General features: G+C 40.3%; 1 protein-coding gene across 2 annotated transcripts in view; it reads right to left on the bottom strand.

The window, feature by feature from the left end:
- The window catches only part of MROH1 (maestro heat like repeat family member 1), a 182063-nt gene that overhangs the window by 79829 nt on the left and 76534 nt on the right, over positions 1–25700 (bottom strand). For both annotated transcript variants that reach the window (XM_036741524.1, XM_036741523.1), the window contains 9 exons: positions 24940–25053; positions 23630–23703; positions 23116–23238; positions 18431–18541; positions 8173–8317; positions 7867–7907; positions 7433–7574; positions 7014–7066; positions 4679–4786 (listed from right to left, as the gene is read on the bottom strand). In XM_036741524.1, coding sequence (XP_036597419.1) covers positions 4679–4786; positions 7014–7066; positions 7433–7574; positions 7867–7907; positions 8173–8317; positions 18431–18541; positions 23116–23238; positions 23630–23703; positions 24940–25053 — 911 coding nt within the window. The remainder of the gene's footprint in view (positions 1–4678; positions 4787–7013; positions 7067–7432; positions 7575–7866; positions 7908–8172; positions 8318–18430; positions 18542–23115; positions 23239–23629; positions 23704–24939; positions 25054–25700) is intronic.

Below are 25700 nucleotides of genomic sequence, written 5' to 3'. Positions count from 1 at the left end.
AGAGAGAGAGAGAGAGAGAGAGAGAGAGAGAGAGAGAGAGAGAGAGAGAGTGTGTGTGTGTGTGTGTGTGTGTGTGTAGAAGACAGGAGGGAAAACAGTGGTTGCATCCCTATGCTGCAAAAGAAGAAGGTAAGAAAAGCTCAGGAGAACCCAGAACATCTTAGAAAATTCAATCTTCTTATTTACATACAACACCCACACACACATACACACAAATGGAATAAGGGCCTCCTCATTCCTGGGTGGAACCTTTGGAAAGTATTTCTGCATGGACTATCTGTGATGCTTTATGATGGTCATGTGATAGTCTCTCCTGGGGAGGGATGAGTTAATTACTTCGGTGGAAGTTAAATGGGAAAGTGTTCTTATAATATGTGTATAGACTACAGCAAGAAGGAAGTTCTCTGCCAAAGACAAACTGATTAGACTTGTTCTATATTGCCCCAGAGAGGAGAACTAAGATGAATGGTAGAAAGTAGAGGGAGGCAAATGTCAACTCAATATAGGAAAAATATTCCTAACAGAACGCTTTAATCATGGGATAAGATGCCTGGGCAAGGTAATGAGTCCTTCATTACTAAAGTTATTGAAGTTGAGCCAAGACCTCACCAAAGATCAGGAGACTTCTCAACAGACTAAATAGTGAGCCTTAGATAGAAACCTGGGGAAAGCAATTTTTGTTCAGAGCATCTGTGGGTGGCATGGGACACTGAGGTGATAACTAAAAATCATATCAGAAGGAAATGTTAACTAGAAAGGATAAATTTAGTGAGTTTTAAGCCCTCTGGTCTTTACTAAGTAGAACTGTTTTTGTTACCTAAACCTCACCCTGTTAAATTTTCCTTGCCCTTATAAATAAATGCCCTAAGAAAAGTGCAGTTGTAGCATGAAGTTTGTGGTAACAGGTGAAGCTCTCTTTTCTTCTCTCTCTAGTTTTTCCCTGGTGATTTCATTCCCTTCAATAAACACTTGTTTGCAGATGATTTACTTCTTCTAAATCTCCCCTGTGCCCCAGTCCCAAATCTCCAACCACCTGTGAGACAGCTACACCCAAAAATCCCATCAGCGTCAATGATGTCTAAGAAAGCAATGGGAACTTGCCAACCAAATTAGACTTAAAAAGACATATTAAGGTGACAGCACAAAAGCATAACATGATACCAGACCGTCGGAAGGCGGTCAGGAGTACTAAAGAGGATAACAAAATACAAACTCCTCTGTCTTAGTATTCAAGGCCCTCCACAAAATCTCTCTCCAACCTACCTCTCCAGTCTTACAATACTTATTATACTTATCATTATATTCAAACATTCCATGATCCTACCAAACTGGACTGCTATGCCTTGATATCACCCTGTAGTCTACTACCCCTCTGCTATGCATTTGTGTAGTCAACACCTCATGCCTGAAACACACTCCATTCATAATAACTCTGCTGTCTGCCTCTTCAACAAGCATTTACTAAGTGCCTAGGCATTGTGCTAGGTAGCATACCAAATGCTGAGAGAAATAATCTTTCACAGCAGAAAATACCCCCTTCCTACCCAGGGTCCAGGGCTGCCTTCCTTCATTATCTAATGCAATATCAAACTTCCTTTATCTCACAATTTGTAGCATGTTGGTGACTCATTCAAAGCATGCCATTCTAATTAACTGATGTCTGGTCCTAAAAAGAAATTCATTTTCTCTTCAATCCAAAGAAAGCCAGCAGTAAAGAAAGAGAGTCAAGGACTACCAGGATTGATAGTTCCTCAGTAGAACCTGAACCCAGGGACAGATTCCATTCTTTCTCAAAAAGCCACTGCCCAATAGGATTGCCATTTTTAACTTCTAACCCCCTAGTAACTGGGAATGTACACACTAGCTAACTGAACTTCCTTTGCCCCTACAATATGTTTTCTCTCCACTCTACTCTACTGAACCTGCCCTCCAAGGTTATAAATGACTTTTCTTCAAATCCAATGGCCTTTTCTCAGTCTTTACTATCTCTGACTTTTCTGTAGTTTTTAAGACAATTATTTGGCTACTTAATCAGTCAAACCTACCTTCTAGGCCCTCTGTTCCAGCTCTTTAACAAGATTTCTTGCTCTTTCTTTGATTCATAGAACCATAGGATTTGAACTGGAAGGGACCATGGAAGTAATCTAGTTTAACTTGTATCTGAAAGGAATCCTAAGTATAATGCCCCAGTCTCTGATCTCAAAAGAAGAGGAATCCACCGCCTCTCAAGGCAACCCAGTGCACTGTTAGGACAGCTCTAATTGTTCAAAAGTTTCCTCGTTGTTTTTTGTTGTTCAGTTGTTTCAGTCACCTCTGACATTTCATGACCTCACCTGGGGTTTTCTCGACAAAGATACTAGAGTAGTTTGCCCTTTCCTTCTCCGGGTCATTTTACACATGAGGAAACTGAGGCAAATAGGGTAACTTGCTCAGGGTCACACAGCTAGTAAGTGTGGAGGCCAGATTTGAACTCAAGAAAGATGAGTCTTCCTGACTCCAGGCCCAGCACTCTATCCACTGTGGCACCTAGCTGCCCAAGTTTTCCTTTATATTAAGCCTAAATTTGACTCTTTGCAATTTATACCTACTTCTGCCCTATGGAATCAAACTGACAGGTTAAATCCCTCTTCCACATAACAGACTTTCAAATATATGAACATGCCTTTCACATCTCTTAAGTCTTCTTTTCTCCAGGTTACATATTCCCAGTTCATTTACATAATCTCTATCTCAAGGGGTTTCTGTAGCAACTAATATGACCGACCACCCTAAACCAGATACTCTCTTTTCCTTCAATTTATATAATACTACAGTTATCCCTTCCACACCACAGGGGTTTAGGTGGCAGCAATGCAATCTGGAAAATCTGCATAAAATTTTTTGGCCCTCCCTTTGTACTAGAGGTTTTTTTTTCCTTTTTCTTTACAGGGTGTTTATAGTACCTTATTGTAAAACTTGGGTTAAGTATTTGGTCACAGGCTACATTATACAATAATATACATATATTTTATGCATTTCTGAGTTTCTAAACCTCTTCTGTATTGTCTCCTAGCCTCCACATGTAATATGTGGTTTCCACAAAACTCCCCGAAATTCCCATTTACTTTCTTATACTGACCTAGGATATATTGAAACCATCATGGGGCAAATCGTGATGTGGAAGGGATAACTATATTTTTTGGTTCTTCTTTCTCACTGCCTTTAGTTGTTCTTCTTTGAGGGTTTGTCTTCCTCATCCAACTCTCTAAATATTGGTGTCCCCAAAGTTCTGTCCATCTGTTTTCTCTAGATCTTTCTTTCTTCATAAACTTATCTATTCCCACGGCTTTATCATCTCTATGCAGATGGCTTTCAAATCTGTATCTCCAGCCCCAATCTCACTCCCGTGCTGTAGCCTAACATTTTGAATTTACCTGCTGGACATCTCTATCTAAATGTCCAAGTAGCAGCTCAAAATCAACATATCTAGAATTGAAGTCCCCATCTCAGAAAGTCTTCTCTTCCCTCAAGGTTCAGTTCAGAAGCCACCTCTTCCATGAAGCCTGTCCTAACCATTCCCAACCAAAAATGATCTCTGCCATATCAAATATTTGTAGAGCACTTGTTCTAGATCTCTATTTTGCCCTTATTACATTCTATTTTGTATCCTCCTTAACTATATAAGTATTTGTATTATAGACACATGCTTCCCCTACTCCATTAGACTGTAAGTTCCTTGAGGTCAAAGATAGCACTGTTTTTCTTCGTTGTATCCACAATACCATAACAAAGTAAATCTTTAATAGATGTTTGTTAAATTGAATTGGGGGCACAGCTAGTGTAACCTGGGTTAGTAGCAGTAGGGGCCTTTTGGGTCCTGAAGTGCATGATTCTAATAGAAGACCGGTTGAGTTATTCATCTGCATCCATCCATCTGAATTCCATATATGGAGAGGTATGAAGAAGTCCTGGGCCAAAGAAATAGGGCCCTGAAGGCCATTAAGAGAAGAAACTGGTTCCCTGGGAAGGTGAGGTTCTCAAGAAGATCCATGACTTGGGGAGAATCTTTTACAATGACAGAATCAGTGGGATGAAACCTTGCTCTGTACCACAAGAGAACGTCAGTCAAGTTTCACACAGTACAAATGCACAGGACAGGAGGAACATGTAGCAAAATCTGAATCAGTGAGAAACAAAAGAAGTGGTTTACATTGTGTCTATTTTAAGTAATATGGTCTAGTCAACAGCATGGGAACAGCAGTAGATTTTTCTATGAAACAGACTTCAGTCCTAGGTCTGCTTCCTAGAAACATAAGTTATAATAAAGGCTAGTTGAAAGGGTCCAGTGACTGAACAAGAACCAGTGCCAAATGACAATAACATATTAATCCCATATGTTAAATCATCAATGTCTATATATGATTGAACAGTATTTCACCAGGCTGTGGCTACGGGGCTTGTAAGCTAGGAATACTGATAGTTTGGGATCCCAAACCTATTTCCACTGCTGTCTTCCTGACTTTAGGAAACTCTCCTCTTGCAAGATGGTCTTTCTCCACCCTACCCTAATATCAGGGAGGTGGGCTGAGGCTTGGGCTTCTTTCCGGGGCCCATTCCCCATCTCACTCCACCCCCCGCCCCTGTAAAACAGTGTATATACTAGAAAGAGCAAGATGCACTAGAAATAGCAGAAACAGACCTTTTCCAGAGGCGTTCCATTATAGCAGTTCAGCTGTTTACACATCTCCAAACTCAGCTGGCAAATCCATGTGTTATCAGACACAATCATAAGGGTATCTCGGAGGAACTGCAAACACATAATAGACACCAGAGCAATCTGCTTGGGGAGCAGAATATCTATTCACTCTCAAAGATCATTCCCCACACCCAACCATGGCAGCTAATATCACAAGCTCTGTGCCATAGGGAATTGCCAAAGTCACAGGAGCTTTCCTGAATATTTGTCTTCAAACTCCCCGAAGTGCTAGAAAATGCTCAGTAGGATAGTATTGGCCAGCAATCAAACATTTATTAAGCGGCAGGCACTGTGGTAAATGTAAGGGATACAAAAGAGGCAAAAGACAGGCCCTGCCTCAAGGACCTTGCAATCTAATTAAGGGGACAACATGCAAACAAATATATACAAAGAAAGCTATATACAGGATAAATAGGAAATATTCAAAAGAGGGAAAGCACTAGAATTAAGAGTCTTCTTGGAGAAGATGGGATTTTAGTTGGGACTTAAAGGAGGCTAGGGAAGTCAGCAGTCAGAGTGGAAGAAGGAGAATGTTCCAGGAAAGGGGAACAGCCAGAGGAAATGCCCAGAACTCAGAGATGGAGCATCTCATTTGTAGAACAGCCATGAGGCCAGTGTCATTCCTCCTAAACCGGGCCTCAACCTGGGCCTCAGGAGCTGCCCAGCCCTGCACAAAAGGTGGACCCTTATGTACTTATGAGGAGAATCAGCAAGAGAGTGAGTACCAGCATGAAATCATAACTTGCCTTCTCTGAATTCTTCACATCTCCAAAAGTAAACCTTCTTTAGTGCCATAGCTAGCCTCAACATGATCTCTGACACATAGAGAGGTCTGTTGTACTTTCAAGTTGGCAAGACGGAAGAAATAGGGGAAGGCAGCATTATAAAGCCTGGCGCCGCCACATGGCCCTCTCCAAGCTCACCTTCCCAGGTATGCACAGAAGCATCTCCTCATTTCTCACCTGGCTACACACTTTGGGATTTCTCTGACTTTTCCACCATTCCTCCACGTACTTTTCCTGTTCCTCTCCCTCCCATCCCTTTAGCTTCCTTTTTGTGTACTTCTGTTGTTGTTGTTCATGCTATTCACATTGTTTCAGTCATGTCTGGCTCTTCGTGACATCATTTGGAGTTTTCTTGGCAAAGATATTAAGAGTGGTTTGCCATTTCCTCCTCCAGCTCATTTTACAGATAAAGAAACCAAGGCAAACAGGGTCACATAGCTACTAAATGTATGAGGCCAGATTTGAACTCAGGAAGATGAGTCTTCCTGACTCCAGGTCTGGCACTCTAGTCACTAGCTGCCCTATGTGTACTATCTTCCCGTTAGAATATAAGCTCCTTGAAGTCACAGATTATCTTTCTTTTTTGCATTTGTATCCTAGTGCCTAGTACAGTGCCTCATTCATCATAGGTGCTTAATAAATGTTGATTGATTAATTGATTAAATGTTTTCTCCTACTTCAGGGACCAAGAACTGGAGACCCACACATGGCCACTTATCCAATGTCACAGAGCAAGTTAGTGGTCCACATGGAAATCCAAATTGCTTAGCTCTTTATACTGAGATCAGCCTGCTATATCAGGTCAACCTCCTTCCAGAAGTATCCACTCAGGCTCTGTTCCAGGTCAGTTGGGATTGGGGTGGTGGTAGAATTTGTCCTCTGGTCTGTTTACCTCCCTTATACGAAAGGATTTGGGATACCTCATTTCTTTCTTCTAGGACACTAATTTGCACTGACTTCTGCCCAATAACTGGTCTTACTAATATAGGTTCTCCATTTAGCAGTGTGAGAGGGAAAGTCAAGGTGCAGAGCAATCTGCCCTATAGGGGGATAGCAAACTCTTGCCTGGCCTCATTAAATCTACCCCCTATGAAAAAGATGTCTGGGTGGCTGGCCCTCATAGCTACTCTCCATCACAGTCCGGTAGCTTATTTCCCTACTGAACAGTTCCTCTGACACAACTCAAATTCATACAGTGCTTTAAAGTTTATAAAGCACTTTCTTCATGATAACTCTGTAGTATAAATAGTTCAAGTATTATTAACTCCCATTCTAAAGATGAGGAAACAGATTCGGTAAGTTGAATGACTTGTCCACAGCCACACTTCTACTTAACCAAGAGTTGGAGTCAGGATTCAAACTCTGGCCCCTTAACTCCCAAATATGATGTTCTTTCCACTGTAACATATTGCCTTTAAAAGCTCTCCTTTCTCACAGCCTCCTCCCTCTCTTTTTCCATCAGAAAAGATAAAGCATCCTTTCCTATTTCCTACCATCAGCAGCTTTTCTTCCCATTCCTTCTGAGACAGGGTTTCTTCATTGTGTTCTGAAATAATAATTCAGTTAGACTGGCTGGAGGGATTGACCATAGCCATTCATAAACATAGACAGGCTCTCCCCTGACCCCAACCACCCAGCCCCTGGTTCACCCAGTACCCTCCAGGGAGCTCAAAGGAGGACTCAATAGCCAAATCTATCGCTCCCTCTTGACGTAGGGTTTATTTTAAAACCATGATTCCAAGGTACCAGTTAGAGCACTGAGATGTTATTCAAGGACATACTCCTTATGGGAATCCAGTCAAACTCCATAAAAATTAGGCACTGCACTGAACAGGTACAGTTCTCCCCTTACCCTCAGGTCTTTCCCTCCTTTCTTCCTCCCCACCCTCTACCTATGTATGGGAAACTTTACCTTCTAGATAGTTTACTAAGGGAGGGATGGTTTTCTTCCAACGCTGACCCAATAGTGGATGGATATTAAGGTGCAAAACATTAAGCAGCCGTAAAGAGGCTGCTCCTCTGCCCTCCCCCAGGTAAGGGTGCGAAGATACAATCTGTGAAGAAGAGATAGAAAATCAAAATCAGAAGCTGTAGGCTCTGGGCAAGAACTTGATGTTGGATGCTCACAAATTCTCCTGGCTGGGATCCTAATCTCATGTCCAGGGCAAACAAAGCATGGAAGAACATCAAGAGAAACAATAAGGTACAGGGAAATTTTAACCCACAGTCCGACTTCCTTCAGAAGCAGAGGCAGTGAGTCCACTAAGTCTACCTCCCTACTCTCTCCAAAGAAAAGACAAAACCTAGTTCCTTTGGAAGTTTCAAGGTTGGGCCACAAACACTTACCAAGAGTCTTGTAGTTAAAGCAAAGGGAGATGGAAGGTTTACTGAAAAAGAGAAATAAACATAGAAACATTCACTTAACTAAACATGAACTCCAACACCTTCTCCCTTCTTGCTTCCTCCCCCCTTTCCTCAGTACTTAGCAAAAACACTTGGCACATGATAAGGGCTTAATAAATGCTCATTCCCTTCCTTCCTTCCTACCCCACACCCTGGGGAAAAAAATCAGTCTTCCGCCTGTGATTGGATATGCCCAAAGCTTATAAGCAGCTTAATTCTACGGGCTGAGGTGGTACAAATGGTACAAACCATTTGAATCATACTGAATGAGGAATGAATTCTCCCCTTCCTCCTGCCTCTTCATAGCCAGGTGCATGAGACTCTTGCAGAGAGGTGTCAGCGCATTAGTGAACTGGACAGGGATTAGGAACTCCAGAAGGTATGGCCAAAGAACCTGCATGGGGACAGAACACCCAGGTGACACAGCAAACTACACAATGAAGCAGGTTGCTACGGAATCTTCCTAAAATTTTGCCTTTGGCAATGCCACACAGCTTCACCCTGTATCTAACAGATAAAGATCTACAGCTGAAGTCTTTATGGTCAATGACAGGCCTGCACAACATACAGCCCATGGGCCACTTGTGGCCACCAAAGGGGCCTGCAGGCCAGATTATGCACACCTGTTTTACATTCTCTACATTTTTCACGGGGTGCCTGAAATCCTTTGGTGGGCTGAAAGCAGTGTGCAGGCCTCTTACAGCCCACAATGTTGGGCAGGCTTGGTCAAAGGCCAACAGAAAGTATCTTAAAAATAAGCAGTATCATCTACCTAGGACTCAGGAATTATTTCATTATAGCGAATTAAGCATTACTTTATAAAGGAAGAGAAAATTATGAAATTCATCTGGAGCAAAAAAAAGGCCAAAGACCTCAAGAGAAAAAAGTGAAAAAATGGGGTAGGAGGAAAGGGGGACCAATTGGTACCAGATCTCAAGCTATACTAAGAAGCAGTAATTATCAGAATGATTTGGTATTGATTAAAAAAGAGAGGTCAACTAGTGAAACAATCTGTTTCACTATACTAAGTATACAACATTCAGAAGCAAACAACCCTAGTAGTTCACTGTTTGATAAATCCAAAGGTCTTATTACTAAGTTAAAGGCTCACTATTAGATTTTTAAAAACTGCTCAGAATCCTGGAAAGTAGTCTGGCAGAAACTACCATGTTTCCCCATGTATAAGATGCACTTTAATTTTGGGGCCTGAAATTTGAAAAAAAAAAACGTATTACATAAAGTTATTGTACTCAAGTTTTATTCATCTGTTCACAGCTTTCAGGCATCTTTTGGGCAAGTCTGGTGCATGTACGCATGCTTAGTCCATTCCATTTCATGAACCTGAAGCACCAATTGTGTCCTCCTTTGAAATCAGTAACTTCTCTTTCATCAGCAATTCTTCTTGCCTCAACCATCTTTGTGGGCACAGGAATTCCAATTGCCCTTCGCTCTTCAATCCGTATCTTCATTTCCCTCTCTAAATCAGGCCATTTTGCTGACTTGCCATCTCATGGCCTTCTTCTGCCGTGGCATTTTCAGTAGGGTTTCTTCTTCCCATAGCCAGTCTCAGATTGTTTTATCAGTTGGAGGAGGACCAAATTTACGTTCAGCAGCATGATTTCCATTCACTTTTGCAAACTGGATCACTTTTAACTTGAATTCAGCACTGTGTGAAAATCTTTTCTGAGCCATTTCTGGGCAGAACATGGCAAAACGTTACCTAATATGCCGGTAACAAATGCGAAACAATGAGTGCAAAGACAACAAGCGTGAAAACGCAGGAAATACAAGTAAAAAAATCTACAATAATGAATGCAAAAACAAGCGCAAAAAAGTGAGAAATGAAAGTAAAAATATCTATAACCACTGTATAAGATGCACCCAGTTTTTAGACCCCAAATTTTTCCAAAAAAGAGTGCATCTTATACATGGGGAAATACAATAAGTACAGACCAACATTTCACACTATATACCAAGATAAGCTTAAAAGGGCTTTATGACTTAGACATAAAGAGATACATTATAAACAACCTAGAGGACCAAGGAAGAATTATCTTTCAGATCTGTGAGTAGGGGAAGAGATCACAACTAAACAAGAGAGGATCAACAAAAATAAGAGGGATAATTTTGATTTCATAAAATTAAAAAATCTTCTGCACAAATAAAGTTAATGCAGCTGAAATTAGAAGACAACTGCAACTGGGGGAAAAATCTTTGCAGCAAATTTCTCTGATAAAGATTTCACTTCCAAGATATAAAGATCTGATTCAAATTCAAAAGACAATTGATAAATGGCCAAAGGATATGAATAGACAGTTTTCAGAGGAAGAAATCCAAACTATCAACTGGCATTTGAAAAACTGTTTCAAATCACTAACAATCAGAGAAATGGAAATTAAAGCAACTCTGAAAACAGACACATTAATTCCCTGTTGCTGGAGTTGTGAATTGGTACATCCATTCCAAAAGGCAATTTAGAACAATAACTCAAAAGTTACTAAGTTGTGCATTCCCTTTGACCCAGCTAAACCAAAGTCATAAGCCTATGTATATATCCTAAAAAGATCAAAGAAAGAGGAAAAGGACTCAGATGTACAAAAAAATAGCTTTTTTTTTGCGGTGGCAAAGAACTGGAAACAAAGGGGGTGCTCATTAACTGAGGAATGGCTGAACAAATTACAACATATGGAAGTAATGGAAATACTATTGTATTGTAAGAAATGACAAAAGGGATTGTGTCTGAGAAAATTAGGAAAACTTGTGTGAAACGATGCAGAGTAAAGTGAGTAGAACTAGGAGAACAAGTTATACAATGTTAACAACATTAGAGAGAAAAACAACTTTGTACCTACTTCCTTGAAAGAGAAGTAATGGACTGAAGGTACAGAATGAGACATATTTTTGGATATGGGCAGTGTGGGAATTCATTAAAAGGGTTTTATTTTTCAGTGATATGGAAGATGGGAAGAAAGAAAATCAATTTATTTAAAAAAATAAAATATACAACGTTATTTGTGAAAAGTTGGCCTCTATCCTGTGTAATCGGACTGCTTTTTCATCCTCCTATATGGTTCACTCTGTGGTAAAATATTCTCTAATTTTTTTTTTTAAAGAGGAAGAGGGGTAGGCTTAGGTGGGAAAAGATAATGATGGATATGTTAAGTTTAAGATGCCAATAGGACATCCATAAGGAGAGGTCTAGCAGGCAGTTGGAGATGTGAGACTGGGGCTCAGAAGAGAGATGACAGATGGACATAGATATGGGAGTCATCTGAATAGAGATGTCGGCTGAGACCATGGGAATAGATGAGATCACAGAAAGAAAATAAAAGAAGGTCCATCATCTAAGTTAAATCTACAGGTTATCCTATCTCAATGTGGAAAGAAAACTAGTTAAGACAGGATCTGAGAACTAATTCAGGATTTCTGGGCTCCTGTACAAGATGATATGCATCTAACATGGGCTGATAAAAAATATACCTGCCTAGAATATTAACAAATCAAACCAAAAGGGCTTTAAATAAACAAACAAAAACAAAAGGAAGAAAACTGCCTAGGAATATCCACCAAGTTAAGTACCAAAGAGAATGGGTAGAATGTAAGATGATTCAAATGGCTGCACCAAGTCACAGCTCTATCAACAAGGAAGCAGTGTGCATAGCCCTTTCACATTGACTACTGTCATCTTCTGTCATCTTTTCAATTTGCTGGGTCTGAGGTGAATTCTTAGAGTTGTTTTCATGTGTATTCTCTTACTGTGATTTGGAGCACTCTTTCATATGGTTCTGGATAGTTTGTAATTCTTCTTTTGAGAATTATTTGTTCACATCCTATTTGGGAATGTCTTTTGGGCATTCATATACACATGCGCATGCGCGCGTGTGTGTGTCTGCTGTTTATATGTCTGCAATAACAACTCTTATCTGAGAAATTTTATACTGGCCCTAAGCTTCCCATAACAGCAAAGATCCATATTTTTTAATACAAACATTTTGCAGATATTGCTTTACGGTAGAAGGCCTGGTACATCACTGCCCCTGAGATAAGCATTACACAGAGGGCAGTGGAAAGGTACACAGTGGGGTAAGGGCAGGCTGCAACATACAATCAACAAAGGGATAGAGGCAATTACAAAAGATAAACTAGATGATTTTGATTACATGAAATTGAAAAGCTTCTTAAGAACCTACTGAAACTCAAAATGAGACATGCTAAACAGGTCTGTTGCTCAGACCCAGACTTAGGTCAGGAACTTGGAGAGCTCAGACATGGGGTAGCATGGGGGGGTGGGGGTGGGGGGGAGATAAGTATGAGAGCAGGAATACTTTGCCCTGGATGAGACCACTTTTGGAGCACTGAAAGCTTGCAATACCATAGCCTGAGCTGTCCCTGAGAATAACACAACATTCAACACCCCAGGAAAGCAGCAACAGGACCAACCCAAACATTCCCTTCAGAAATACAAGGAGCCTAGCCCTAACATAAAGTCCAAAGTCAGGAAGTAGGCTGGAAGAATAAGCAAACAAACAAAAAGAATCCCAACATAATGGGCTGTAATGGTGACAGGGATGCTTCAAGGCACAAATCCAGAAGAAGACAAAGACCCAAAAACATCTACATTGCAGAGCCTCAAAGTAAAACATAGCATGGGCACAAATTCAACTTCAATTCCTGGAAGAGATGCCACAAGAGTTTTAAAAAGAGTTTAAAATGCTTTTATAAATGATTTGAGAACACGAGAGGACAAAAACTGGGAGAAAATGAGAGCATAGAAAAAAAGAATTGGAAACAGCTTGGCACAAGAGGCATATCTTACTTGAGAAAAAAAAATCCCTAAAAATTAGAAGGGACTAAATAGAAGCTCTAACTCCTGATACAATAAGAAATAGTAAAATAAAGTTAAGAGAGTAAAAAATAAAAGAAAGTGTAAGGTACATCATAGCTAAAACAACTGATCTTAAAAACAAATCAAGGAGAGATAACTAAAGAATCATTGGACTACCTGAAAGCCATGACCACAAAAAAAGAGTCTAGACATTATATTTTGAGATATCATAAAAGAAAATTATCCCTATCTCTTGGAACCACAGAGCAAAACGGAAATAGAAGGAATCCACTGGTTACCTCCTAAAAGAAACCTCAAAATAAAAACTCCAAAATTCAGAGCTTTCAGGTCAGAGAAAAAATATAGCAAATAGCTTGAAAGAAAGAATTCAAGTACTAGGGAGCCACAGGTTCATACACAGTTTAGCTGCCATCACTATAAAGGAAAATAGAGCTTGGAATATGATATTCCAAAAGGCAAAGGATATAGGCTTACAGCCAAGAATAACTTACCAGTAAAACTGAGTATAATCAAACAAGGGGAAAAAATAAATCTTTGATGAAATAGAGAACTTCTAAGCATTCCTGACAAAAAAAACTGGAGCTAAACAGAAACTGTGAGGTGTGAACACAGAAATTAAGAAACGAATAAAAATGAAAACATGATTGCCTTTGGGACAACTTTGCTTAGTTGAGTATCTTGCCAGGCTTTCTTTTTTCTAATGTAAATAGTATTTTATTTTTTCCAATTACATTTAAGACAATTTCGAACATTCATTTTTATAACATTTTGAATTCCAAATTTTTCTCCCTTTCTCCTCTCCCCGCCAAGACAAAAAGCAATCTGATATAGCCTATACATGTGCAATCATGTAAAACATATTTCCACATTAGTCATGTTGTGAAAGAAACAGAACAAAGGGAAAAAACAGACAAAAAACAAAGTGAAAATAGTATGCTTCGATCTGCACTCAGACTCCATCAGTTCTTTCTCTGGGTGTGGATAGCATTTTCTATTATGAATCTTTTGGAATTGCCTTGGGATTATTGTATTGCTGAGAAGAGCCAAGTCAATCATAGTTGATCACCACACAATATTGCTGTTAATGTGTACAATGTTCTCCTGGTTCTGCTTACTTCACTCAACATCAGTTCATGTAAGTCTTTCTAGGTTTTTCTGAGACCTAGCCAAGTCTTTCTGTAAAATGTGTTTTGGCTTCCACTGTTTCTCTCTTCTTTATGCAATGATATTGTTTACAATCATCCATTATCCTTCTTTGTAAGATTTTACAGACAAAGTTCATAGTCTAAGCCAGCAACACCTTGGTCAGACAACTTTCTGTATTTGGCAAACATTTGCTGACTAAGGTACTTTCTACGCTCTTTTGGCCTCCTTGTGGTACTCTTTAATACACATTTATTCAATTTCTCAATGAAATAATTTTAATTGGTGTCAGTGTCATTTGTGCCCTCAATGTCCTGTTTTTTATTCTCTAGTTTCTTTAAATAATTCAGAGCTAAATGTTAACTGACTGCCATATCTGCCTCTCATTATTATTCTATTTTTTTGTTTATTATAAATTATGATCTTAGCTTTGATGACTCAATGGTCTGCACCAGTAGGCTGAGACATCCAACAAATCCCCCTTCTGTTCTGTGAAGTTTGGATTCAAAGGGCCTCGCTTGAGGACCTAGAGGGCCACCTGTGGCCTCGAGGCCATGGGTTCCCCACCCCTGATATAGAGGCTTCTATATAACCTACAAATCTGTGGTCTCTCTCATTTGTTTCTCCCGGACCATACTTTCTCATATATTTCTCTCCATCCTTACCTTTTCCTACATTTGCAATAAAATCATTCAGTATCAGAGTGTGTTTTAACTTGATTTGGAAATTCTTATCAAGTTTTTCCTATAATTCCTATAGCCTTTCATTCTCAGGAAATGTTTGTGTGTAAGCTGTAAATATTTTTACGATTATCTTTTTTACAAATATTTATAATTATTACTGTAATACATGATGACCAATATCTTATGAAATTATATTTCTTGCAGTTCTTGTATATAAAATAAAGCCTATTGCCAACAGCTCTTTTCTTTGTCTTTCCAAAAAGTAACTATAAGCAGATCACTCCATTTATCTGTTCTTTCCTTCTTTCTTCTAGTTTTGTCTAATATGATTCAGCTCCTCTAGTAATACAACTATCATTAATCACTGGACAAGAATCTCACATTTATAGTGTCAACAGCTAAATTAATGATTGCTGATGGTCTAAAAACTATGTGATTCTTAGCACCCTCTGTCCTTACCACTGAAGTAAAAAGGCTGGAAAACTTGGGAGAAAGTAACCACTCCATCATAATTTGTTATAGAAGAGGAGAGGAAATCTGCAAATATCCAAACACAGTCTCTAGATTTAGGGACAGGAAATTTCAAAGAATCTAGAGAAAGGATAGGTAGTATCCCAACTAAAATTTTACAGAGTAAGTCAGCAGAAGAGGATGGGATGCTCTCAACAATTAAATTCTGGAAGCACAAAGGAAAATAAAGAAGATAATAGAGAAATTGACTAAAGAGATCAATGTGGAGTATAAAGAGAATTTATCAACAAACTTGAACCAAAAAAAAAACACCTCAGAGAAGATGAAAGCAAGAGTATGTAACTAAGCATGAGCAGGATAGAATCCCATAAGAATAGTGTCAGCAGTACTAAAACTCTCAATAAGCTGAGGCTGGTGAGGTATGCCAAAGACAAGTGAAAGGGTTGTTTTTTTTTTTAAAGCTACAGTAGGAAAAGGAAAGGGAGCATGGCACCGTGACAGTAGAGATATTCAATTCTTACAAGTTGCCAGGCCCAGACAAACTAGATTTTTTAACACTGAAAGAACTGGTGTATGTGATTACTCATCTAACAATGACCTTTGGAAGGTCACTCGTTCATGGAAGAAATGCTGAAGGGCAAAGTTGTTTTTGTTTTCAAAAAGGGAGGAGTACTGCCCAACCAACATGACCCCAAGCCTGGAAGGACGCTTCTTCCTTCTACAACATGACCTCCTTTTGTACCAGCCACATCCTGTGCCACAAAATGGGAAAATGGGGTTGGGGTTTTTGAAGATCCTACAAAAAAGCAGGGAATTTCTAATTTCTAACAGATATAACTCCTTTCTGGGAAGAAGGGGAAGGATCTCTTTTGGGTCCCCCTGACTCCTCAAATATCAAGCTAATGAAGGGAAATGGGTCATGACACTCAGAATTCTTTTCTCCCACACACCTCCAGTTCTTGAGCCCCATTCCTACCTCATTTGGAGGCTCTGTCCTCCCTGGTGCTTTTTCCTTTCCTTCCTCTCAGGCTCATGGTGTATGCTGGGGCAGAGTCCTCTCAGACCCCAGCTCCTTGTGGGGGTATAAGGGCGGCAGAATGGACACTAACATTCTAACTGTGCTTCCACTTCAGCGGCTAACCCTGGCCTAATATCCCCGGCCCTACTCCAGAGTCCATAAACTCCCCACACTGGAGTAAAGGAATACAGATGGATGCCAAGGCAGAGGGAGGGGAGATATTGATGGTATGTAAATAAAATGGAACTGAAGATTTAAAAAAAAAAAGGGAGTAGAGATTGTAAACTACAGACCAATAAGCCAATAATTTCTAGCCAAATTAAAAAATGCATTATTAAAGGAATTGTTAATGAACATTTAGAAAAGGAGAAAGTGATGACAAAGAACGAGTATGGTTTCATAAAGGTCATGCCTATACCACATACCACAGTAAACTCAAAATGTATATGTGACCTTAATATTTAAGGTCATACATATAAAAAAGTTGGAAGACAACCAGATCAGGAATCTTTCACCACTTTAAGGAGTGCATTCTTAACCAAACAAGGGATAGAGGCAATCATAAAGGATAAAATAAGTAATTTCAACTGTGTAAAAATGTAAAATTTTTGTGTAAACAAGGTTTTGAAAGTTTTGAAATTGAAAGTTTTTTGTGTAAACAAAATTAAATCAACTAGGAGAAAGGAAGCAATAGATTGGTAAGAATCTCTGTATCCAACATCTCTGATTAGGAACTGAACAACAATTCAAGATATGTAGGTAAGTAATAGAAAATGTAAGAATGACAATGGTCTCACATTCACAGTAACAACAGTCAAATTAGACACTGTTGATGGTCTACAGGAACCCTCTATCTTTACCACAGAAGTAAAAGGGATGCAAATTTTGAGCAGAAATAACCATTCCAAGGGCAGCTGGGTGGCACAGTGAGTAGAGCACTGGCCCTGGAGTCAGGAGGACCTGAGTTCAAATCCGGCCTCAGACATCTGACACACTAGCTGTGTGACCTTGGGCAAGTCACTTAACCCCAACTGCCCTTCCCTTCCCCTCAAAAACAAATAAGAAATAACCATTCCATTGTGTAATTTGTTATAAAAAAGGAGAGGTAATCTGCAGATAATCAACTATAGATCTCAGATCTTGGGAGAGCCATTTCTCCAATAAAAATGGTCAAAGGATATTAACAAATAGATCTCAAAAGAAGAACTGCAAACTATTAACAACTGTATGAAAAAAATGTTCCAAATCACCAATAAGAGAATGCAAATCAAAATAATTCTGCAGTTTCGTACATCCAGTGCCCCAGATAACAAAAGATGATAACAGTCAATGCTGAAGGAATTATGCGAGATAGGCACACTAATGTGTTGTTAACAGAACTACAAATTGGTCCAACCATTCTGGAAAGCAATTTCAAATTACATTAAGAAAATGACTAAAATACCCATGACCTTTGACTCAGAGATTTTGCTGCTAGGTTTACTATGGGGGTAGAACCCTACACAGAACATTGGACTTGATGTCTTATTTTTGCTAAACTAGTTGTCTTTCCCTTTTTTTTATTCTTCATTTTAAGCGACGACTCTCTGGGAGGGAGAGGGGAAAAGATTATATTAGGAAATGTAGGTGATATCAAAAGCAAATGATAGCAAAGAGAAAGCAAGAAAGGTCTCCAGCATGTTGACATAAGCTCCTGGGAAGAAGTTAGGAGGGATCCCAGATAAGAGTCACAGCACAAGATGAGCAGGCGTGGATGGGCTGCAATCACAGAATCACAAGAGATGGAAGAGACCTTAAGCCATTTAATTCAAACTTCTCATTTTAGAAATGAGAAAACTGAGTCCAGGGAGATGAAGGAACTTTCCAGAGATCACAAAGTGAAATGTCAGAGGTAGAATCTGAAACCAGGTCACTGATGAAGTGACTGGAGCATAGATCTAGAGCTGGAAGGGACCTCAGAAATCATCTGTTCTCCCCACATTTTATAGCTGAAAAAATTGAGGCTCTGAGAGATTATGTGACTTGCCAAGGTCTCATAGGTAGTAAAGCAGCAAACCAGGATTTGACTCAAGTTCTTAACCAAGTTTGGCCCACTCTCGTTCACCCCTTGACAGTTTCTTGCCTCCACTGCTGTAATAACATGCTCAATGGCCTTTTTAACTCCAGCCTACTCTGTCCAATCCATCTATCCTTCCCTAGTTTACAAAGAACATTCCTAATCAACAGGTAAGGCATGTCAGTGGCTTATTATTGCCAATGTTCCAGATATCTGCTCTTTAAAAGTGGTAGTGCTACAGTCTCCACTTATACTCCATTTACAGAAACAAAGGGACTTGGGACACTTACATCATTCATCCTGTCCACAGTGGTGCTGATAAGATACAGTGTATTGATGCTGATGGTCCGCACACTGTCAGTAGCCAAAAAGTCTTCAGTTTCTGGAAACTGCTTCTTAGGCTATTTCAAGAAAGGGAGAGAATATAAGAAAACAGGAATGTGATTGCCCAGCAATACCCTATTCTTTCCCACACTGCAGGACAATATGAGGTCCATCTCACCAACCTGCTCCTCGCCCCAACTTTTCCATTTCTTTAACAGATGGCACTACCATCCTTCTAGTCACCTGGGCTCAATACCCAAAATTATCTTTGACTCTTTCTTCTCCCCTTCATAACCATCAGTTGCCAACAAGCACTACACAATAAGACACTTGAGTAATTACTGAAATTCATTTGAATGATAAATCCCCAACAACACTGTTCCTGTATGATACCCATATAAAACCCCATATTCACAGAGGTGACCATGTTACTCTCACTCAACAAACTCTGGTGGCTCCCTATTGCCTAAAGCATCAAATACAAAGTCGCCTCTCATTTAAAGCCCTTCATAACCTAGCCCCTTCCTACCTTTCCAGTCTTCTTAAACCTTACTCCCCACCATGTACTCTTTGATCCAGTGACACTGGTTCCCTTGTTCTACAAACTGGGCACTTCATCATCTCTAAGCTCTGGGCCTTCTCTATCTCCCATGCCTGGAATGCTCTCACTCTTCAGTTCTGCCTTCTGGCTTCCCTGGCTTCCTTTAAGTCTCACTTAAAATCCCTTCTTTTACAGGAAGCCTTTTCCAATCCCTCTAAATTCTAGTGCCTTCCTCTTTATGTTACCTCCTATTTATCTTTTATGTAGCTTGCTTTGTATATATTTGTTTGTTCATTGTCTCACCTTTTAGACTGTCAGCTACTTGAAGAAAGGGACTATCATTTACCTCTCTTTTGTATGCGCGCACTTAGCATAGAGCCCAGCACACAGTAAGCACTTGTTTACTGACTGACTAAAATGCCTGGCTGCAAACCCTTTGTCAGTGCCAACTATGGAACGTGGGTAGAAAACACTACACACGCTGGCTACTAACTTAGTCACTAGTAATAATTCTTCTTCCTCATGTTTGCTGGAGTGGGTCTCTCACAGCTTTCCTCCTTTCTGAGTGACCATGAAGCACATTTCTGATCTGGATCTATTGGAATTCCATTTCCATACCTGAAGGCCCACAAAGATGAAGCAATTTGTGTAAAGTAAAATCAGCTTATCAAAAATTACTCTAAAACCTGACTTCTAGTTCTGGACTCAAAAAATATCACTGCCAGATTCAACTCCAGGAATCTGCTATTTTGTATGCAAAATGAATAAATTCACAAATGTTCCAATGTCTATTCAAACTACATTCTGATCTTTTAACAGGACTCAAAAAGCAGGGCAAACAGATGTGAGGAGAAGGGAGGGGGAACATGGAGAGAAGAATATCTCTAGATTTTAAGAGAGATTCTTCCAGAGTGACAAATATCTGTTGATCCTGTATTTAACAACTTTGCATATGTGTGTATTACCTTCATATTTATGTGTTATACATGTTATAGATATGTTTTACATATACACACACATATACATACATATGGGTGCGTATATGTAGTGTGTGTACATACTATATATCTCCCTCATTAGAATGTAAGCTCTGCGAGCAGGGATCTCACTCTTTGTACTTGTATTTCCATTACCTGGCACACAGCAGGCACTTAATAAATACTCGCTGATTGATGAATGTTGAGGGATTAGCTAATAGGTACCTCTGAAAATTCAATGGCAAAAATGAACCTTTCCTCAAGAAATCACAAAGTTTCTCCATGCCAGGAATACTGACCAGAAGGCTAAGTACTCAGAAAAGGGGTCCTATGCATTATCAAAATTTTCCCTGACAAGCAGACAAGGGGCCAGAACAGAGAAATATAAGGCCAGAGTTGCAGATAATCCTTGACTTGGTCCTTGGGTGAAACAATCTAAGAATACAGCTTAATAACAACTAAGACGAGCAACACAAGGGGACTTAAACAATAGCTTGGAGTGTGATTTTTTATTTTAACCTGCCACATTGAGCAGCACTTTCTTTTTACATGGAGATTAGTGTTTATTCACTATGCATATACTATTTAATAAAAATGTTTTTATTTTTAGAAAGAATTTGCAAAGTGGAGTATGCATATTTTGTCCCTTATTTTTTCATGTATCCCCCCATGAACCACTAGGCTAACACTACTGTTAACACGAGCTACTACTCCTCATAGTGGAAGATCACAATCTAGAAGAATTTAGCCTCATACACCACCTTCTGTTGCCTTTACTCCTACATGTGCGCTGCTAAATGAAGATGGATAAAGTCACTCAATTATTCTGACTGGGTCCACTACAAATTTATGTTACACAACCTTAACTGGGCCCTAACTGCTGCTAGGCAATCAATGCACTTTCCCACTCTCCACAGAAGCGCTTCCAAACCTTTTTATCCCTCCTCAAATCTTCCATGAGTCTCTGTCCCCCCATTCTCAGATTAGAAAAGGCCATTCACCAATGAGCTTCATCTCCTCCCTTATTGCTCATTCCCTATCACTCAGATGCCTTCTGCCACCTTCTCCTCCTTCACCTGTTTCACATGATAAGGTGGCCTCTACCAAGGCTAAGCCCTCAGCTCCTTCAAGTGATCCCATCCTCTCCCTTCTCTTCTAGCATGACCCTTCAGTCATTCCCACTCTTTTTCTTATCTTCTATTTCCTTCTTTATTGGCTGCTCCCCTACTGCCTACAGACATGCTCGTGTCTCCCTTACCCTGAAAAAAGCTTTCTTGGTCCTTCCATCCCTGCTAACTATTGTCCTGTATCTCTTCTGCCCTTTGTAGCTAAACTCAAAAAGGCCATCTACAACAAGGGCCTCTATTTTCTCTCCTCACTGTCTTCTTAACCCTTAATCTGGCTTCCGACCTCGTCATTCCAATAAAATTGCTCTTTCCAAAGTTACCAATGACCTCTTAGTTGCCAAATCCAATGGCCTTTTCTCAATCCTCATTCTCCCTGACCTCTCTGCAGCCTTTGATACCGTTGATCTCTCTTTCTTTCTTGATACTCTCTTCTCTCTAGGTTTTCAGGGTATCCCTCTCTCTTGGTTTTCCTATCTGACCACTCTTTTTATGTCTCCTTTACTGGATCCTCTTCCAGATCATGCCCTCTAATTGTAGATGTCTCTTGGGGTTCTGTCCTGGGACCTCTTCTCTTCTTCTTCTATATTATTTCACTTGATCTTATCAGCTTCCATGGATTTAATTGCCATTTCTATGCTGATGTTCATAAATCCACCTTTCCTGCCTGAATCTCTCTGCTGACCTCTAATCTCACTTCTCCAACCGCCTTTGAGACATCTTGAACTGGATGTCCAACGGACATCTAAAACTCAAAATGTCCAAAACAGAATTCATTATTTTTCCCCTTAAACCCTCTCCACCTTCCACCTCCCCTATTACTGTAGAAGGCAACACTATCCTCCAAGTCCTTCAGGCTCACAACCTAAGAGTCATACTGGACTCCTCACTATCTCTCACTTGCCCCCGTCCCCCCCAAATATCTAATCTATTTTCAAGGTCCACTGATTTGACCTTTGCAACATCTGTCAAATATGTCCCCTTTCCTTCTCTGACACTGCCACCATTCTACTGCAGACTCTCATCACCTTGCCTTGCGCCTTGATTACTACAATAGCCTGCTGAGGAGGCCGCCTACCTCAGGTCTCTCTGCATTCCAATCCATCTACCATTCAGCCACTAAAATGATTTTTCTAAAATACCTCTTAATAAACTCCAGTGGCTCCGTACTGCCCTCAGGAACAAATAAAAAATGCTGTGTTTGGCATTCAAAGCCTTGTATAACCTAGCCATCTCCTACCTTTAGTTTTCTTATACCTTACTCCCCAACATGTACTCTTCAATTCAGTGACATTGGCCTCCTGGTTGTTCCAAGAACAGAACATGCCATCTCTTAGCTCTGGACATTTTCAAAGGCTGTTCCTCATGTTTGGAATGCTCTTCCTCCTCCTCTCTGACTACTCATCTCCCTGGCTTCCTTTAAGTCGCACCTAAAATCCCACCTCCTATATAAGAAGCCTTCCCCAACTCCTCTTAATTCCAGTGTCTTTCCTGTGTTAATTATTTCCCATTAATTCTGTGTATGGTTTGCTTTGTATGTATTTGTTTGAATACTGTCTCCCCCATTAGGTTATGAGCTCCTTGAGGACAGGGGCTATCTTTTGTCTTTTTGAATCCCCAGTGCTTAGCATAGCATCTGGCACAGAGTAGGCACTTAATAAATGCTGAATGACTGACTGATACACCCTAACATAATTCAGAGCCAAGGTCATTAATAATATGAACTATGGTCAGAAGACAAAGTGGTAGGACGTAAATAGTTAGAGGTCAAGATTCATTGGGGCCTTTTTTCTTTATAACCTGATTATGCTAAAAACAAAACAAAACAAAACCAACTCAAATCATGATCTTTGACCTCTCCGCAAGTTTGCTCCCTATCTGTCGGTGCCTAAGGCTAACTATGCCCAAATGAAATTATAGCCAAGTGTTTTGTGCCTGATTAGTTTCTTGGTTATTCTAGGTTGCAGACTCTTGTTTATAACCCAGAGGAGGTTAAGTTCCCCCCTTACCACTGGTTCTGGTGGCAGGGCACACTGTCGAAGGATATACTCTATCATCATCTCACCCCCAGGCTGCTCCAGATAACCATGGTGGGCCATTGCGCTGATTACCTGCACCACAGCCCTCTTCACCTATTCAGGAGAAAACAGAGATAAAATATCAAGCCAGCAATCCTCAGGCACCTCCACAATCAAGCTGGACATCTCTTTTTTAAAGACCAACCAAAGAAGACAAATGACCCCAAACAACCAGCCATTGGAACTGCTGACTGAGCCACAACTCCAAGTTCAGTTTTATCTGAAGATAAAGAACATCAAAACCAACAAGACACGCTAAGTTTTAGGGAAAGAAGCAGATGTCGACTGTCACTAAGTGAAAGTCTCACTGTCCATACCAACCTCACTCCTCATGTGACTGCACCTTGTCATCAGTGCTCAGCTATTTCCTAGTGCAGCATCTACAGCTGTATTTACCAATCCTACATCTGTCTGATTCAATGGGCAGAAAAGCCAGTCCACTTACCTTGTTGTTAGTGTCCAGCAGAGGGAACTTCATGGATGACAGAATAAATGGCTTCTTAATCTCCATCTGAGCAGCTGAATGAGATCAAAAAGTGTGGCTCAGCCTCCTCTGGTCCTAGACTTCCAATTTTAATCCTAACCATCACCTTCCTTTTCTCCCCCACCCCACCTGAATCCTCTCTAAAACAGGCTGAGGACAGTAGGATAGGTCTGAATAATCCCTTGAACCCCAGCCTACCAGGTTTTCTCTAATGTGACTCTGGCCCCTCATTCATCCATCTCTCTATTTTTAGTCCTGAGGTTTTGATTAGCACAGGGAAAGGGATAGCGAAGACTCATTCTCTGTCTTTCAGATACTTGAAAAGATTTCTATTTATTGTTTTTATCACTCCAAGGACCTCTATCCCCAAGGAGGCCACAAGGACACACTCAAGGCAAGGCACATACAGAGTATGAAGAGCATGAGCAGGAACAGGGATAAACTTTGTGGCACACAAGTTTCTCTAGAGAGGTTCGCCCAGATTTACTCATTCTGAAGAGTTGCCCAATTGTTAGGGAGCTGAGATAAGCAAGGGAACAAATTAGCAGAATGCACAGGGAAAGCTACTGATTGTTTACTACTTAACAGAAAGGAAGCTACTCTTTTCACACTTCCTAGATGCTATTCTGCCCAATCCACTAATTCAGACATTGTCTTGTATTTCATTTAGAGAGGTATTTGGGAGTCTCCTCTTCCAAAAAATACGACCTTATAAAACCTTCTACTACAGGAGACCTGGGAGAGGGAACTGTGATGGAGAATCATAGAACCAAAGCTGGAAAAGACCTCATATCTCACCTAGTCTAACTTCCAAATTAAGTAGTCCCTCAGGGTGAAACCAAGCCCTGGAGTGGGAGAAGTGACTTGCCCAAGATCATATGGTAAATTAATTGTAAAGCCAGGATTAGAATCCAGGTCTTCCAATTCTCAACCCAGGGATTTGCCCCAAACCCTGCCACTATACACTGCACTGTCAGTTCCAGAGGGATAGGAATGGCATACATTATCAGAATCTACAGATAATTCAAATTTTAGCCAGTAGACAATCTCTTCCACCATCAAAGTAGCAACCTGCTACTAAGAAGGCAAACAGACTAATTGGAATATACCTTCCAGGGTGCTACGGAACAATGAAATGGGCCAAAGTCTAGGAGCTAGAAGAAGTAAGATGAAAGGGAAAGAAGGTGCCTGGACACTCCCATAAACTACTCCCCTCCTCAACTGCCCAAACCACTGAACAACATGGTCAGTATACATAGGAGGTTACTTACAGGCTGAGTTGATGACTTGCCTCATGATGTGCAGGGTCCCTACTCGAATTCTCTCATTGCTGTTTTCTAGCTTAGGAAGCAAGAAGGCCAAAAGGCGGTCAGGAAAGGAGCAGGCTGCAAGACAAGACAATGAATGTGGTTAGCTTGTCAGTCCAGGGGTCCATCAAAGGACAGAGTCTAGATTCAAGAGGCAGTTCAAGAACCAAAGCAAGAGTCTTGGAGCACTTGAAGGGCTCTGGATGCACATTCCAGGGACAGGAAAGTGATCTGTCTCATACCATGTGCTCTCCTGAAGAAGATCAACAAGCAGTTGGAAATGAACTTCGCTTCACCTCCCTCTGCTCTAGGCACACTGTTTTCTTCACTCTCTTATATGTATATGTGTGTATGTGCATATATATGTGTATATGCATATACGTATGCATTTTCTTCTTTTCTCTTCTTCACATGCCTTATATATTTACTGTTCCAATTAATTTCATCAGCACTTAGAGCTGGCTATGGAGCATGGAAGATATGTGTGTAGCTCTCACCTGTGACACATGAGGCCTTTACCTTTCAATGTTCTAGGTAACACTAAGGTTATGGGGTTGCAGAGAAAATGCTGACTTGCACTGGCAAGGGAGTTTTTGTATTTGGGAGTTCCCTATACTAATGAAATTACACATCCAGTCCCTATCCACCATACTATTCAACACTTATTAATCCTTTACTCTAGAATACCTCTTTTATCTTTCATCATTCTGTTGGTGAGCTCATCA

Source organism: Trichosurus vulpecula, chromosome 1 (genome assembly GCF_011100635.1).
Source record: "Trichosurus vulpecula isolate mTriVul1 chromosome 1, mTriVul1.pri, whole genome shotgun sequence".
Lineage (NCBI taxonomy): Eukaryota > Metazoa > Chordata > Mammalia > Diprotodontia > Phalangeridae > Trichosurus > Trichosurus vulpecula.
This window is presented reverse-complemented; position numbering and strand designations above follow the sequence as displayed.